This window comes from Esox lucius, chromosome 15, assembly GCF_011004845.1.
Source record: "Esox lucius isolate fEsoLuc1 chromosome 15, fEsoLuc1.pri, whole genome shotgun sequence".
Classification (NCBI taxonomy): domain Eukaryota; kingdom Metazoa; phylum Chordata; class Actinopteri; order Esociformes; family Esocidae; genus Esox; species Esox lucius.
In genome coordinates this window covers 30,348,680-30,366,997 of record NC_047583.1, presented here as the reverse complement: position 1 = coordinate 30,366,997, position 18,318 = coordinate 30,348,680, and the positions used below count along the sequence as shown (strand labels likewise).

The window sequence follows — 18,318 nt, the reverse complement described above, 5'->3', positions numbered from 1 at the left end:
CATTGACCAGGTCCTGTCGTGTAGTTCTGGGCTGATCCCTCACCTTCCTCATGATCATTGATGCCCCACGAGGTGAAATCTTGCATGGAGCCCCAGACCAAGGAAGATTGACGTCATCTTGAAATTCTTCCATTTTCAAATAATTGTGCCAACAGTTGTTGCCATCTCACCAAGCTGCTTGCCTATTGTCCTGTAGGCCATCCCAGCCTTGTGCAGGTCTACAATTATATCCCTGATGTCCTTACACAGCTCTCTGGTCTTGGCCATTGTGGAGAGGTTGGAGTCTGTTTGATTGAGTGTGTGGACAGGTGTCTTTTATACAGGTAACGAGTTCAAACAGGTGCAGTTAATACAGGTAATGAGTGGAGAACAGGAGGGCTTCTTAAAGAAAAACGAACAGGTCTGTGAGAACCGGAATTCTTACTGCTTGGTAGGTGATCAAATACTTTTCATGCAATAAAATGCAAATAAAATATTTTAAAATCATACAATGTGATTTTCTGGATTTTTATTTTAGATTCCTTCTCTTACAGTTGAAGTGTACCTATGATAAACATGACAGACCTCTACATGCTTTGTAAGAAGGAAAACCTGCAAAATTGGCAGTGTATCAAATACTTGTTCTCCCCATTGTAAATGTGAACAAGAAACCAGGCAAGCCTATTTCAGCCAGCCCACAATAAGTAGCATAGATCGTTGTTACCCTCCTGAGATTCCAACACGGATCACCCACATGAAAGGCTGTGTCTTTAACCACTACACCACCAAGCTATACATCTGTGAAGTGTCGGTATAGCTGCTTGACATTATCCTGGATAGCACACATATGTCTTGCCGATGTCGGCATAATATCGGAAGAGCAAAAGCAGTTTAGAGCATCGAGTGGAGGTCGGCTGTACGTGTGAACCATCCAAAGAAATGTGTTGCCAGGAAATGGGTCTGTGATGGGCGGTTCTATGCATTTACTCTGTACAATCCTGTGCAGTCTTTTCTGTGGTCATTTATTTCCTGAACTAAGTCCAATACAGACCTCATCTGGTGTTATGGTTTAAGTGGTGTTCAGATTAACTGGTCACATTTCCAGATGCGACGTAGGCGTGGCATGAGAATCCTTGGGCAGGAATGATCATGTAGGTGACTGTATCGATGCCTGTTGAAAATGCTACAAATGTAAATAAATCGTTCAAGTGTTCATTTTTGTCACTTATTTGTGTCATGATTGCTTTTAATGTATTTGTCTGTAGACTACATATAGCCTAGACATTAAACAATTTGAGATGTTTGTTGACGCTGCAGCTCGATCGCATAGTGGATGTGGTTGTTAGTTGTGGTAGAGTGCAGTGCTGCACAAATTAACTTGTGATGCAACATCTGCTTCTACCATTGGCCATGTTTCATATTCATATCCTTTCATCATTTATACCTACCATAATCAAATCCTCAACAGTGGCAACACAACAGGTGTGGTGTAATAAACACAAACTGACTTTACACATGTTAACACGGTGCACAAATTCAATATGCAAAGTCATCTTACAGTTGTAAGGAGTGACACATCACTGTGACTGAAGGAAAGAACAACTATTTGCTGTACGTCATCCCTTCTCTCTCCCAAATTTCCTGCCTCTCTACAGCTGTTCCTAGGAATGTCTCGGATTTGAATGATTCTGAATTGTTTTACCTTTTCACTCTCTTGATATCTGAACTGAAGGTGTGTGTAGGTTCTCTTTGTTTTTGTTCTTAACTTAACCTTGTAAAACATGATGTTGCTGCTGGAGCAGTTTACCACCAGGGACACTGGACACTCATTGTAAGCAATCCTAAATGTTCATTGATTCAGATACGACCATGACTACATCTGGTGTATGAGAGGTTCATATATTTTGTTATAGCATTTACATAGATCATGTATCTTAAGTAGAAAAGGTCCTTATATATGGACCCATTTGGGGCCACACAACAACAATTAGACCGTTGCAGGGATGTGACCAGGTGGGTGAAGTATCGGTTTTAATAATAATGTATTCATGCTTTTTGGATTGACGCAATAAAGCATATTAGATAATTTTCCCTGTGAGTGTTTACCTGGGCTAAAATGTGCTTGTTCCTGTGATGTCACTCTCAATCAATCAATCAAAATTTATTTATAAAGTGCTTTTTACAACAGCAGTTGTCACAAAGTGCTTTACAGAGACACACGGCCTTAAACCCCACTCTAACCTTCAACTGACCTTGAATTGAAGGGACCTCACATGGCTTCAGTTAAAACATGCAAACTAATCAATCTATGGTCTCTATGTAGAGCACTTGTTCAGAGACATTGTCCAGCTATTGGGAAGTGGACATGTTCCACAGATCTTGCATGGAGCCCCAGACCGAGGGAGATTGACATTTCTTTTGTGTTTCTTCCATTTGCAAATAATCTGTTGTCACCTTCTCACCAAGCTGCTTGGCGATGGTCTTGTTGCCCATTCCAGCCTTGTGTAGGTCTACAATCTTGTCCCTGACATCCTTGGACAGCTCTTTGGTCTTGGCCATGGTGGAGAGTTTGGGATCTTATTGATTGATTGCTTCTGTGTACCTACCATTAAAGTTATAGACTGATCATTTAGTTGTCAGTGGGCAATTGTACAAAATCTGCAGGGGATCAAAACATTTTTTCCCTCACTGTAGTTAACAATCTGGTCTGTACATTTTATGTTTAATATCCATTCCAAATTTCTTCTTGTCTGTTCTTTTTCACAGACTAGATTGTTAACTATATTGCCTTATACATTTCAATGATGGCTTTTATTGTGACAAGGAAAATCTGACTGCTGCCAGCATAACATCCTGCTGCTAAAATAACGCTAATGAAGCCATCACTAGGTGACGATAACTGACTTTTCGACGAGAGAATCGTGAAATCCACCAGAAATTGTTTTTGTCTATTCTGACCCAAAAAGCATGCCTGGATGCGTACTTCGAATATCCACAAGAAATAGTCGCACTATAACCGTAAAGTTTATTAATAAGTTTACCTCCAACATAAATATCTTCTATGAACTATGGCTTTTGCCACTGGACATTTTAACAGCTCATTAGCCAGTAATAGGCTTACTAGTATCTACTAACGTCCTAAGAATAGTCATAAGAATTGAGCAATTGCTAGAGAGACTGAAGATGAACTTTTCCCTGCCATAGCTATTTTATTTCATGGCACAAAAACATTTGTTTTTCTTTCATTCATAAATGACACTGATACAATAACTATCGGTGACGATAACTGACATTCTCGTCAAGTGAAAAGATCAGAGAATCGTGGAAACCCCAACTCTTTTCCTGCACAAGGGGTTTCGATAAAGCCTATATTATTACCCCCAAAAGCATGCACACCTGAAACAGAAAAAACTGAAATCCACCAGAAACAGTCACAATATAACTGTCAACAGTTTTAGTTTAGGCTTACTATAACGTAGCTATTGAATATTGTATGTAACCAGCTAAATGTTTGTCTATCCTTCCTGATGCAAAAAGCATGCACGGATGCATACTTAAAAAATCTACCAGAAACAGTCGCAATATAACCGTAGATTTTAGGCTTACTATAATGTAGATACTAAAGGGTTATTGCCAGCTAAGTTTTTGTTTATCCAGAAAAAATCTAAATACATACTTTGTTTAGACTGTCAGGCGATTCGATCGCGGACCCTATAGCTTGCAGGTCTGCTTCTCTAACCACTATGCTATTTAACAAGGTCGGTTGGCCGGAAGTTTGGTCGGTCACTCGGTACTGGAAGTTTGGTCGGTACTGGAAGTTCGCTCGATCAGTCGTGACATTCGCTCTTCTAGGCCGGCTCCGCTTAAAGACACACATGGAAGGTGGATCATTCTTAACTTGGAACTAGATGATAAACAGTTATGGCTCATTAACCTCTATGCTCCTAACAAAGATGATCAACACTGTTGTTTGAGTCTTAAAGATGAGACTTTGAGCTTGCGCTCAAACTTTAATATACGACTGAACATCATCACAACCAACTAGCTTTATCAGCCCTCCTTCTTCATCTGTCCACCAACATACCCCCTGGTCCTATCACTAACTAGTTCCCTCTGTTGGTCACACTAGGTGTTACAGTTGATTCATTGCATATCAACACATCCCCCTTTCTGTGAAGCTGTGAACAAAACCTAATTCAAATATTATTATTATTATTATATATTTAAAAAAAAAAAAAAAAAGATCACCACTTTTACATCTCACTTGAAAACACACAAAATGAAAACATCACATTCAGTCCATAGATTCACAGATCAAGTCTGACTGGCCTTTTGACTTGACGCCCAGATCTCCTCAAGACAGGTGACCCTGAGTGACCAACACTCATGTCCACATGCACACCTCCATCTGAGTTCAGGTCTGACACTGTTTCTGCATGTGACACAGAGGTATTTCCATCTTTATCTTCACATTCTGTTTCTCTGAAAGTCTCTTTGGTTCTGAGAAGGTTGCAACGGTTCCTTCTGAGCATGTGACCCTCCTCAGTCCTTACTTCATATGATCTCGGTCCGACCTCCTGGAGATCAGTAGCTTTCCGGTTCCACGCAACCTGATCTTGGATACACACCACATCATCTTTGGCAAGTGGTCTGAGAGTTTTGGTTGACTTGTCATAACGCTGTTTTTGTTTCCATTTCATATTCTCCAGTTTTGTCTGTGTCTCAGCATTCTCTTTGATGTCTGTATAGCAAGGTAGGGTTGTGCGTAACTTGCGATTCATCAACAGTTCTGCTGGGGATAAACCACATTCAAGTGGGGCCGTTCTGTAGCTTAGCATAGCTAAATAAGGATCCGACTTGCTGTCTGTGGACTTTTTGAGAAGCTGTTTGATGTTATGCACTCCCTTTTCAGCTTTGCAGTTTGCCTGTGCATGGTGTGGACTTGAAGTGACATGGTGAAATCCATATAGTCTTGCAAACTGTTGCCATTCCTTGCTGTTATAGCAAGGACCATTATCACTCACTATAGTTTTCGGTATCCCATGCTGGGCAGAAATGGACTTGACATGAGTAATGACACTATTGGAAGTTGCACTTGTGAGCAGACCAATTTCAGGAAAGTTTGAATAGTAATCTATCACTAGCAGTTAGTCTTTGCCATTACAGTGAAACAAGTCTGTTCCAACGTTCTCCCAATGAACAGTGGGACGTTCTTGGACCAACATAGGCTCCCTTGCCTGTTTGCTCTGGTACTTGTTACATGTTTCACATTTTCCTATCATATTTTCAATTTCCTTGTTGATTCCGGGCCAATACACGGCGTTCCTGGCTCTTCTTTTGCATATCTCAGTGCCAAGATGTCCCTTGTGTAATTTACGAAGTATCTCTGGCCTCAGGCTGTGTAGAACAACAATTCTACAGTCTCTCAATAATAGTCCATTTGCCAAACTTAACTCTGATCTAATGTGATAATACTTTGGACAGGACCCCTTGGGACAGCCACTATGAATGTTTTTCATCACTGTTTGTAGCTCCTTGTCTTTGACTGTTTCTTCACTGATCTCTTTTGCTTTAACTTGAGACACAGGTAGAGACTCAACAATCATGTTGACATGGCTCTCAATCTCTTTATCAGTGGAGCATGGAGTACTCATCTCTGGCGCTCGTGATAACGCATCTGCCAGCACTAAGTGCTTGCCTGGTGTGGATATAAGCTCAAAGTCATACCTTTGCAGCTTCTTGATGAGCCGCTGAATCCTCTGTGACATCTCATTGAGACTTTTCTTGATGATTGACACCAGAGGACGATGATCTGTCTCAACTGTGAATGTAGTACGCCCATAGACATAGCAATGATAGACATTCCTTCTCAATTTGAGCGTATCTTGTTTCAGTCTTAGTCATGGCTCTAGAAGTGTACGCAACTGGCTTCCAGCTATATCCTTCTGCCTGTAACAAGACCACTCCGAGTGCGTCCTTTGACGCATCTGTTGAAATCTTCAGTCTCTTGTTGGGATCATAATACGCCAACACAGGTGCATTTGTCAGTGCAATCTTTAAAGCATTCCATTCTCTCTCATTTCTCGATGTCCACTTGAACGTTTTGGAGTCATGGAGAAGTTCTCTCAATGCTGAAGTTTTCACTGATAGTTCAGGTATGAACTTTCCAATAAAGTTGATCATTCCCATTATTCTGAGTACACCTTCCCAGCCAACATGTCCATGTGGGCCCCATGTGGGTGCATTTGTGATAAATTTGTCCATCGGCTCCACATGGGCCCCATGTGTGTTAGCCCATATGGGTTAATGATGGGTACACAGTGGGCTCCAAGTTGGGCCCACATAGAAGTTCATTTTATGGGCCCACTTGGGTCCCAAATTATATAATATCAATGGGCCCAAAGTGGGTCCCATACATCACCCTTATGGGTGATCTCATAAGGACCACTGGGCCCCATGTTGAGTGAATGTGCTATACTACTAAATTAACTTTCAAATCACTTTGTTACTGTTTTGTTAACCAGTACCTGCCCAAACCAAACATGCATCAATTTGTGTAACTTTAACATTTTAATATCTAAGAAATTACAAAATATTTGAATTGCAGGGGGAAAAAATGACCAATTCAGAATGTCAATCAAGGATTATTTTATTGAAATGAATGTCAAAAAAACTCAAATAAAGTCCTGTTACTGTAAAGAATCCTCAGCTTCAAACCTAAAGAGTAAAGAAAAAAGAAGAAAAATAAATACTTTAAAAATCCTAGCAGAACAGCAGAAAATCAGTTTGACATGAACATTTATTAAAGAAATGCATGAGTATATTCTAAATTATAATCATGCTTCACGCTCATACCCCCCAAAATAATCTGAGCAAATACAATAGATATTCTAGATTAACCCCTAATAAGAAAATTGGAATATTAAGACGATTAATAACAATAAGAACACTACCAAAATTAATAGGTGCCTATGCACCCTCAATGATTGGTCCTTAAATACAATAAGGGTCTTCCTTTGCAGTTTCCCACATGGAAAGAACCTATATGAGGATATATGCGCATATATGTAACCTATATGCAGTCTATATGCACATATATGCTGCATATATACAGCATATATGCACATATATGATAATATATATGCTGCATATATGCGTGTATATGCCACATATAGGCAAAATTGAGGTGCATATATGTGCATATACAGGCCATATAGGTCTCCTGTATTGCTTCTTTATATCCACATATAAGCCCTATATGTACATACAAGATACGTCTCCTAGCTCATGGCAAGATCTGGTCATTTTGTAGCTCATATCTCACTTTGGAAACTGTCATACATGATGCCTAGCTCATATTTTCTATTATCAAGGCAATAACTAAGAAATAACTAAAAAAAATTATGCAAGAACTTATGTATGTGCGAACACGTGAAATGGGTATCACATCTAATTGGCATGTTATGGAATTTAACTATGGCACTTAAGTGAGAGGAGATGGAAAGCTATGATGTCTACACGTTTTCCTGAAACATTTACAAGGTCAATTCTTTCTTGTATGAAAATAGTGGAAAAGAAGGAAATGTATAACAAAATGGTTTGTGTTTTTTTATTTTTGTCAATCAAGCCTTTTTTCCAATTTCAAGTCACTTCCAGATTCACATTACAGCTCATACACATCCAAACAGTCACCGTTACATCCACCAAATGCAATGTTTTCTGTATTGTCTTAATGCATTTTCCAGAATATGGCTGAAAGGTCATTACAGTCTGAATGTAGCAAAAAAACTAACAAAAGAAAAGTACATAGAACATACATTCAGGTAATCATCATCATCCCACATCTATCTGAGCATTTCACTGTGGTTAATGAATTTGAAGACAATGTCAACATTTCTGTTCACAGTTTTAACAAACAGACACTTTTCTTTTATCTGAGATGCTTGTATAGCAACTAAAGGCCCCAGACATTTCCCTACAGGGATGAAATAACAAGGATTCTTAAATTGACCGCAGATGTCCTGTTTCACTTTTTGGTAGTACTTCCCCACTGCATAACATGTCTCCCCCTGCCCCAGATCACAGACAATGAATGTCTTCACAGAGAAAATACTTTCCTCTCGATCAGAAAGAATGACAGTGTACGAGTTTCTCCGAAAAGTACGCGAGTAGTTTTGTGAATGAACTATTTCAAGATTAACCACTACTCTGCAAAAATACTTGACAGTGACTCTATTTTCAAGGTTGCTGATGCTGTTCAAGGCCAGAAAATCATCATTTCTGATCATACAAATTTTAGGCCTACCCAGAGATGTAACACCATGACAGCGACTTACTTCCTGCACCATTTTTTTCTCAACTGAAAAAGACTCTAAGAGAGCTAAGTAATCATCAGAAGCTGCCACCATGGTTTTTTGGGAAAATGATGGAAATGCAACCTGTAGCCAAACTGTTTTCATTATCTGCAGAGAAACTCCCTGGCTGCTCTTTATCATATCTAAAATGATCCCATTGTATGACTCAAACACAAATGCAGACTGTGCCCAGAGGGGACCCCAGTTCCTCACAGTATTGGGCAGATGAAGGCACAAATGTACATTGAAAGTGACATTATTGATCCCATAAAGGGTCTCCATTTCCTGAACAAACTCTGTTAGCAACCCCTCAGATTCTGATATGTGCAGTGGTGATATATTCTCACCGAGTAGAAGAGAAACCCCCTTTACCAACTTAAACCAGTGCTTCAGATATTTTTCAGGTAAGACCCCTTTCAATGTTGGTATGCTGTAGTAAAACAACCACATGTTCCACTCGTGTGCCTTCCAGAACTTTTTCTCTTTCACTGAGCGGGGGACACGGGAAACATTACAGGGGGGTTTAATAGAAGTTAAAATGTCATCAATCTGTTCTGTTGAGTGTCCGATATACCATGGCGATTGGTTGTTTTCAGAATGAAACCACAGCGTGGTGATGCTTCTTGCTACACCCAGCAGCACACTGTGCATATAATCTGGAACACAGCCATCAATGATATTAAAATCAGGTAGACAAGACAAAATACTAGGCCCTTTCACTCCCTTAGTGGGGTTTCCAGCAAGAGCCTCTTCCACCAGATCATCAGTCTGGGAGGGATTCCTCAACTCTGCTTTTTCATAGGGATAAGCCCTTACACGCCCCCTGCGTTTTAGCACACTTGTTCCTTTCTGCATACAAAAAGAACACCCAAACTCACCATTAAACTGTTTAAAGTTCTGAATCAGTGGCCGAGCAACTGAATCTGCCACCATGGTAGTAAGCAGTACTTTACTTGTGACAATTTCCCCACTTTCACATTCCCATATAAGACCATTAGAGTACAACTCTATGCATTCATCGACAAATGGTTTCATGTAAGTGTTCATATTTGGTTTGTTTTGACCAAACCACAGGCCACAAAGCATAACATGTTTTGCACGTAGCTGTATTGGCAGTTCATTAATAGTACACAAAATTGGCCACAAACTTTTTGTGTTTGATTTGTGCACTGGCACTCCATCACAGTTGAAAGTCAGTGATATGCTGTCTGGTGATGCAAGGGGTGATAGTTTTTTGTATAAATGTCCATCATGTATATCTTTGATGGAGGCATCCTTCTTCTCAAAGCGGTGTTTCAGGTGTTTCCTGAAAGAAATGCTTTGTAGAAAAGGTACTTTGAGCCACTAACCAATTCCCCACCAGGACCAGCAATAAAGTTGATAAGATGCATGATGTCCTCCAAGGCTCTATTTGTTAATCCATGTTTGAGTTTTAATGCCAGCAGCAGGAGTTCCACCTGTTCTTTTGTTGGTTTCTGGTCTAAAGTTGGACTTGTGGGGTCTTCTAGGTGTTCCTCTACTGGCTCCCCAGGTGAAGAGCTAGGGCCAGGTATGGGTTGGTTCATCTGTGAATTTAAAACATTGGATTAGCAATCCCAAATTTGCACAGACTCATACAAATGTACCATTTCATGTGGTTGGTAACCACTTGCATTTGAAGGCTCAAGTGTCTTTGTTTATTTTTTTAACAGTCTTCTCCAAATTAATTTTATGCCCCCTTTTGTCCACATGTATATTTTTCTGACACTTTAAGCAACATCAGGAAGAATTGGGTTGTGGAATTATCTATGATGATTTACATTAACTAGTGTGCATGCACATGCACGAACAAAACAAAAAACACCTAACTTTAATATTTTTGCCATTTTTAGCCACTTACTGTGTCATCAGAAGCAGTAGACACCGGGTCATCTTGATTGTCCTCTAGGGTGAGATACCTAAAATAAAAATAAAAATCATTCAGCAAGAAATATGTAGGTTTTTTAATTTGGTATTTAATTTGGTGTGCGTGTTTTCTACTTACTGAGTTGTAGAAGAAGAGGCCACAGCTTCTTCATCATCACCCATATCTTCAGAAATGTCCCTAACAAAAATGTTGTGGTAATGTTAAAACACTTCATGCATCACTCAATATAATAGGATTGATATGACTGATTGATTAAGTCCAAGCAGGTAAATTCCATTCATGAGGTGAAACCTTTAAGACTGTAGATTAAAAACACACAAAGTGAAATATTTTCCTGGCTAGAGTTCCAACTTGAACAGTTTTTTTTATTTATTTACTTTGGACATGGAAAGGTACAGTGGACATGGAAAGATACATTTTACCTTTATAAAAACATACTTAACATACATTAAGGGGAATTATGCCACATGCGTTTACATGGTATAGGAAATTATCTGTAGCTGGTAGCTTTGTTAGCTGGCTAATTTAGCTAGCTAGCTTCTAGTACGTTTTGTTACAAGACTTACTTTCGTTTACGTCTTCTCTTTGTTCTTTCTGGAACGGGTGCTTCGTCGTCAACGAGGTACCTTTTGTAACGTACTGGATCCATATCTATTGCTTTTCTTTAATTGCGTCTAAATTGCATTTCTCCACTCTGCTGCCACCGATCAGCCGCTACAGCGTCGCGTAGTTGATGACGTCATCCGCATGCGGCCCAGCACACTATCTTTCGCGCCGAAAGATAACGGCTGGGCGTAAAAATGGCGATATCAGCGTTGGAGATCCGCTATGTCCTACTTGAATGGACTGAGGGTGTGGATAGAGGGGCCCATAGTATTTTGGCTCTCGACTGTGTCCGGAATTTTGCAGTAAAAAAATTTCTTGAAAGGACTGAAAAAAACGAGAAGCTGGTGGAATGGCGAAAAGGCCGCCAACCCTGGCCGGTGCACCGAGCAAGAATTATTGACGTGGCAAGTATGTTACATGCTAACTTTATCTGACGTTATGTAGTTACATACCACATTTAATGTTTTTTCTCGCTCTTAAAGGAGTCTAAAATGGATCTTGCTAGGTACCTGGTTAGCAATAGCTTCGCTTTCTGGCTCATGTTAGCTACATAATTTGCTAATGTAAGCGAAGTCCAATTGGGACTAATGTTAGATTTGGTAACGTTAAGCATGATTAGACAAACGTTTGCAGTTCATGATAACATTTTAATTTTATTGCACCAGAATTTGAAAAAACTCTCCAAATTAAACTGCGTGGGATCGAGATGGAGAAAGAAGTCACACAGCAAACAAAACGTCCTCACATCCCAAACTCAAAGTACCGTGATCAGGGGCAGACTGAGAAGGCTTCAAAGAAAAGGGTAACTGACTGCACCAATTGGTGCTTTACTTAAATGATCTCCCCCTCTCTCTCTTGTTTCTTAATGTGTAGGCATGTGTGTAGGTTTGTAATTGTGTCATCTATGATGATTTCATGTGCTTTGTTGACAAGATGTATGTGCAAGGTGGTGTAACATAATTTAATAAGAGTTGGGCTAAAAGTCAGTCTGTTTCTCTCTGTCAAGGTTGACAATAAAAAGAGATGTCCTTCTAAATACAACCACGAGGAGGAGGAGGAGAAGGAGGAGGAGAAGGAGGAGGAGGAGGATGAGGCGCGTCATGACAGGCCTTCAAAGAACAAGGTACACTACCAGTCTGCATCCAGTATGTGTTGTTACATTGCAATACAGTAAAGATAAGTAAGACTTTTATAATAAAGTGCATTACCAGTAGCTGTAACAAGGTATGACACCGGCACAGTAGGCAACTTTGTCCTCTCTTTCTCTCTCCCTCCCAGCGGGCCAGCGAAGAGGAGGAGCGTATTGGGGATGAAGAGGACATAGTACCACCCTCTAAGAAAAAGGTAGCCTAAATGATGACATCCATTGTGTGGTGTATTACATACATACATTACATGACATACAAGATGAGGAAGTTTCATGTTTTAAGTAAGGAATAACCACCAGGAGGCCGGACAACCAGTTACATATAGCCAAGTGGAGGGACTTCTGCCCTAGACTTCTTGCCACCTTCCTCTTACACCTCTCGTGACATCCTCCCAGCCAATCAGAATCAACCATTTACAAAATAAGTTATATAACAATTAGCTGTTGTTCTTCTCTCTGTCTCTTTCTCGTAGACAGCTGCTGAATTTAGAAAACACCTGGATGAACAGATGTGGGAGAGAAGGAAACTTGACCAAATGCAAAGAAATTTGCAGGAGTTGAGAAATGAAGTCCATTCTCTTAAAAATGAAAATGCACGTCTGAAAGACATTATCATCAATCGTAAGTATTCCTAATTTTTATATTTATTAGCAAGGTTTTTTCTGGAGATGGATATTGCGGTGGCAGAGAAGTGTAAACTTAGAAATGTTATGGGCTGAAACACGTGTTTGGCAAAATATGTTGTTAGCTGGTGAGGTAGTGTGTGTGCTCATATAGCCGTTGAAAAGATTCAAATTAGATTTATATTTATTTGTCTCTTTCTGGAGGAATTTGTAGAGGGTTAACAAAAGTCATGGCCTAGAGAACATACAGTTCATGAGAATAAATGATGCTTTTCTGCCTTCAACGGCTCAAGAAGGCAATCGGCTCCAGAAAAAAACCCTGGGGAATTAGAATTTGGGAGAAATTGGAAAAAGAAAATTGCGTTCACAACCAGGTTTCCTATGCAGAGCCTTATCAATGGGCTTTGGAGGGTTTTAGCTTGAGTTCACACCTGCAGGAAATGTCTTTCGAAGAGTAAGGGCACTGAGTTGCTGGGTGCTATTTTGATCTAGTGATTGTAATTATAGTTTTTTCTTTATATAACCTCTTTCTAGAAATCCCTCAAATGAAAAGTGACATCGCCATTATTGCTCAAAAGGTAAGTTCCTCTGATTTTCATTGCTTCTCAAGCAGAACTGGAGAGACTTGTGATGTTGGGCTGATTGATAGTGTTAATTTTTTATGTATTTACACTTTAATTTATTTAAGAGAATAACTATATTTTTCTTCTATGAAGAAGACTGGAAGGACTCCTGTGGAGGATCTAGATTCCTCCTTCTCGACTTTTGGAGAAATGCAACCGGTGAGTAACCCCCTTGCATTTTTATTTATTTATTTATTTTACTTGTTACTCAAACAGAGCTATATGGATTTTTATTATGTTTGGCTGATTACTTTTGCATGTAACTTTAATTTATTGGCATGTTTAATGTTTTTCAAGCCCCCCCTGTAAATAAGAATCTATAGTGGCTTGCTTGGATGAATAGAAATTGTTGAGTTTTACTATGTTTCTTTCTTCTCTAAGACTCCAGAGAGGAGACAGAGCCCAGAGGACACCGAGCCCTTTAAAGAAAGTCCCATGGTGACTGAGCGCTTTCGAGAGACACAACAGGTGTGTGTAACCCTTTTATACCTCAGATTTTACTTAAGGCTCCAACTGAGCTATAGGTATTTTTATGTTGGGATAGTTAGTGGTAATATGTAATTTACTTGACCCATATTTATAAAATTGTTGAAGAGTTTAACAAGGTTTTTCTTCTCTAACAAGACTGCAGCAACAGCTGAGACCTCAGCGAAAACACAGGTGAATAACATATTATGTAGTAAGGATGGGTATAAACTGTGTGCTTTGTAGGAGCCAATTAGTGTTATAAGTGACAATCATCCTCTCCTCCTGCCCCCCTTCACTCCTCTCCACCCACTGTCTTTTCTCCTTCCCTACTCTCCATCCAACCTCCTCCTTTCCCCCCACCCTGTCCTCCTCCTTCTCTCCTTTAATAACGTTTTGGGCAGTGATTAATTTGTTTCATTTCTTTATCATTCATCTGCATTTATACATATCATTAATCTGCATTTATACATAAAAACCTATTAACTATTGGGAAGCTAAGCATAAGAATCAATATGAAACATGAAAAAGTTTCTAAAAATTGCCAATAAATGTATATTGTGATGTGAAATTATTTTTCAGATGGAAGTTATAAAGGGCTCTGGGGTGTTTTGCCAGGCAGAAGCGTGGAAAGCAGCCCGCCTTGCCCCCTCTGCTACTGCCATGGTGCGGAATCTGCTGCTGGGCACCTTTGATTTGGAGACTTTGCTGAAAAGCAACCTGAATGGTACAAAACAACATGTTCCTAATCTCTTCTGTCCTTGAAAAAAAAAACCAGTCATATTCTGTGGAATAAATTATGTGTGTGCGGGCATACCATCGCTTTTTTACTTGGCATTTTTGTATTTCCTTGCACCTCAAGAAAACATGATGTGTATATAAAAAAAACTCTTGCTTTCTCCACCTTCATTTTACACCCCTTTCATAATAATTTTGAAATATTACTTTAAGGTGGGAAGCCAACCAGAGGGGATGGGGAGCAGCTGGTCGCACTTGACCAAATTAAAAAGGCAGCCATTATTGGTGAGTAAATGCATAATGCATTGAGAAGGGAAAACCAAACTTTTAAGACTTTATAAGTTCACCACTTTAACCATAGCCTACTTGTATCAATATTTATTAGGCATCAATGGAGACTGCATAAAGTAGGGCACCAATTATTGTTACTGTATCTGCTTGGCACCTTTAATATTAATTCATCGCTTTCTGACTTCTTGATCCTACCTTTCCTCTTCTAAAGCCACATTGCTGGGGTATTGCGCTGTAAGGTGTGTAGTCCTCTATTTTGTAGAACATATAGTGTTGCAAATAACCTCATGGCATATTGTTGTCGTCTGAAGTGTTCTTAAATAATCATATTCACCCCTCCTTCACCTTAATCCCCTCTGTCCTGTGTTTGTGCCTTATTTTGTCTATACCGGTAATTGATTTGCTTGATTTTATTGCTTGATCTTATTGCTCTTCGAGTAAACCTAGCATGGCAGCTCGCGGGTGGAATGTGTGTGTGAATGGGTCAATGGGAGGACATTGTAATGTATTTTGGGGGTGCAGGAAAATGCTATAAAAGTGCAGCCCATTGACAACTAGATATGTTTACATGTGCAAAGTTTCTTACATCAGATAAAAAATTTTAGGGATTAGAATATCTGAATCTGTTTACATGGAAACAAATAATCTAATCATGACGTGCATAAACATGCACCAAGCCTTATTCAGAATAATAGCATTTTGACATCCGCAGAGCGGTCTTAATTTCCCTAAAACAACTGCAGAAGTTGTACTTCACCTGTGTTTTAAGCTAAACAAAAAACTCGGGAGTGGCAAAATTTTTCCTATCCATGAATTTTCTCTGCTTTGGATGCACATGATTGACTGTGTGACTGTTAACAATGCAGTTCCCATGACGGACGTGTGCATATGAAAGAACAATGCCCCCCCCCCAAAAAAGGGGGGGGTGATGTTTCCAATCAGAATTTCTTTCAGATTTAGCAGAATCCAATCAGAATCTTCCAATTGACGTGTTTACATGACACATTTTTTATTATGGTCAGCCCTTTATCCAAAATATGTCTCCAGTCGCAGCTGTACTGTAAGCACTTTGGGTTCCTGATGAAGCACTATATTATTATTATACTGTCTAATTATTTTTGTCTTCTCTAGATGCTACATTGAAGAAGTGGCCGGCAGCCAGCCGAGGGCAGATAGGCACATCTATCAATTCAAAGCTCACGGAGCTGAGAAGATCAACAAGATAAATAGTTTTTTTTTTCTATTCAGTTTTTTGTCTTGTTTTTGTTCTTGTTCTATTTGATTGTTCTTAAGTAAATAAATAAATGTACATTTCTACATTTTGGGCTTTTATTTATGTTGCATAGTAGCTATGGATTTTAATAATTTTACTAATATATAGGTAAACATATAGGTGCATATATGCACCCATATATACTTGCATATATGTACCTATATAGGTACATGTATGCACGTATATATGTACCCATATATGTACACATATGTGCATATATGGGTACATATATACGTGCATATATGTACCTATATAGGTACATATAAGCCCGTATATATGTACACATATGTGCATATATGTGTACATATATGCACACATATATGCACACATATATGTGTATATATGTACATATAATATAGGAAAACGGCCAATTTTATATATGTCACATATATTAAAAACATATATCAAAACCTATATTTAAACATATATGTTTATATAGGTTATTTCCATGTGGGTTAACCCTTAAAAATCAGTGCAATTGAATATTTGATTCTGATTGGTTAACTTTACAGATGTTAAAAATTACTACTAATTGAATAATAAAAAAAAAAAATTAGCTTTCCCTTTATTTGTTATAAATTGTGTAACTTACACCTCTGACACCTCTGCCATCTCTATCGCGAGCATTTGTAAACCATTTTCCGAGGGCTGTCTCCACCTCTTTCTTGCTGACGTTACTCAAGGAAGTGTTCCGTTTCAGGCTACCTGTGAACCAAAATAATGAATTAGATTGAATTAAAGGGTGCTACTGCAGCAATACACCACCATATTGAGAGCAATACAGCTAATATATGAAAAGTTCAAGATCGATAAAACTATTTTTTTCTATTGATTTTCATAATTTAATAATTATTTCATATTTTCATAATTGTATTTTTCCGCATCAAATGATTAATGTTTCTTGAACTATGACGAACAATTTCGATCTGTCCCTCAAATAAAACTTTCCTGAATACTTAAACTGAGTGTATGACTTTAACCTGGGTTAACTTACACCGGCTGCAAAGCACAGAAAGGCCTAGAAGAGAAATGGCACATTCTTGCACGATGACGTTATAGCCTAACAGTTAAAGTTACTGCATCAGTCATTATTATGAGACCAAACGATAAATGAAAAATACGGAAAGTCTGTAAAAGTCGGCGCGAACACAACACTTTATTATATAAAATTAGCTTGTTAACCAACTTCATTTTAGTTAGCTTATGTAACGTTAACTTAGTTGTTCGAGCTAGGCTGGCTAACCGTGTTCGTTAAATGTAAGCTCTATGGATTCCGATTTTATAAAATCTTAAGTAAAACTAAGTTTAGTACAAAATAAAACGTATACATATCTTACCTTGGTAGTGTTAAACAGGATATTTGACGCGGTGATGTTCTAGAAAGTTGTCAGGAGAAAAGGAGTCGGACTTGGGAGACCGTTGTTTTTTTTATTTTTATGAAAAGGCGGGGACTCGGGAGAACTTGTGGGGGATAGGACAGTATGATGCAAGTGCTTTACTATTTAAGAAAATATAGTTAAGCATTTTTTTGCACATATTATACAATACTAAATAAGTTAAATTTACAATATTATTTGACAAACATGATGTGCATTTTGAATTATATCAAATAAAAAAATAAAACGTAGTCAAATATTTTAAAATGTTTTTCATTTTCAAAACACAAATATGGAAGGTACTTTTTAAAACAAACCAAATTTTGTAATAAAAATGTAGTCTAATATAGCCCAATTGGGGCCCAAACAAGACCCGCAAATAAACAAAAATGGGCAGCCTAGCTGGAGCCCACAACCGAAACCAAACTGGGGCCCATAATAACCCCATCAATGTGCCCACACTGAGCCCATGCCCACATGACACCCATATAACCCAGAGAAAACCCATGTGGGGCCCACATGGACATGTTGGCTGGGTTTCTTGTCAGTGGGGCGCGGCATGCCTAAAATGGCTTTAATTTTCCCGTCATCTGGATCTATCCTTAATTCTAGTCCATTCTCCCGCACCCTTTGGAGCACTTCTTTCAGTCTTTCATTGTGCTCTGGCAAAGTGGAGCTCAGATTACCACATCATCTACATAGCAACAGACCCCTTCTAGGCCCTCTAGCATATTGTCCATTGCTCAATGATATATTTCAGATGCTGAGATTACTGGAGATGAATCTTCTCTGAGTTTGATTTTGTATGTGCATGGAATATGGGGTGCCAAATGTAAAAGTTTGGTTACAATTTATAAATGTTAAATCTAAATGTTATATCTATATGTTCAATCTAAATGTTAAATATATATATTTAAATGTTAAATCTAAATGTTAT

General features: G+C 38.7%; 1 protein-coding gene across 1 annotated transcript; it reads left to right on the top strand.

Moving 5' to 3' along the window:
* The first annotated feature begins 11,118 nt into the window (after window positions 1-11,118).
* On the top strand, window positions 11,119-16,027 carry LOC114840882 (unconventional myosin-X-like). Its single transcript, XM_034297215.1, has 12 exons — window positions 11,119-11,253; window positions 11,511-11,647; window positions 11,852-11,968; window positions 12,124-12,189; window positions 12,466-12,613; window positions 13,150-13,193; window positions 13,332-13,397; window positions 13,620-13,706; window positions 13,863-13,898; window positions 14,286-14,430; window positions 14,655-14,726; window positions 15,864-16,027. Exons 2-12 carry the CDS (start codon window positions 11,552-11,554, stop codon window positions 15,956-15,958), a joined length of 972 nt encoding a protein of 323 aa, XP_034153106.1. The 5' UTR covers window positions 11,119-11,253; window positions 11,511-11,551; the 3' UTR covers window positions 15,959-16,027.
* The last annotated feature ends 2,291 nt before the right edge of the window (window positions 16,028-18,318 follow it).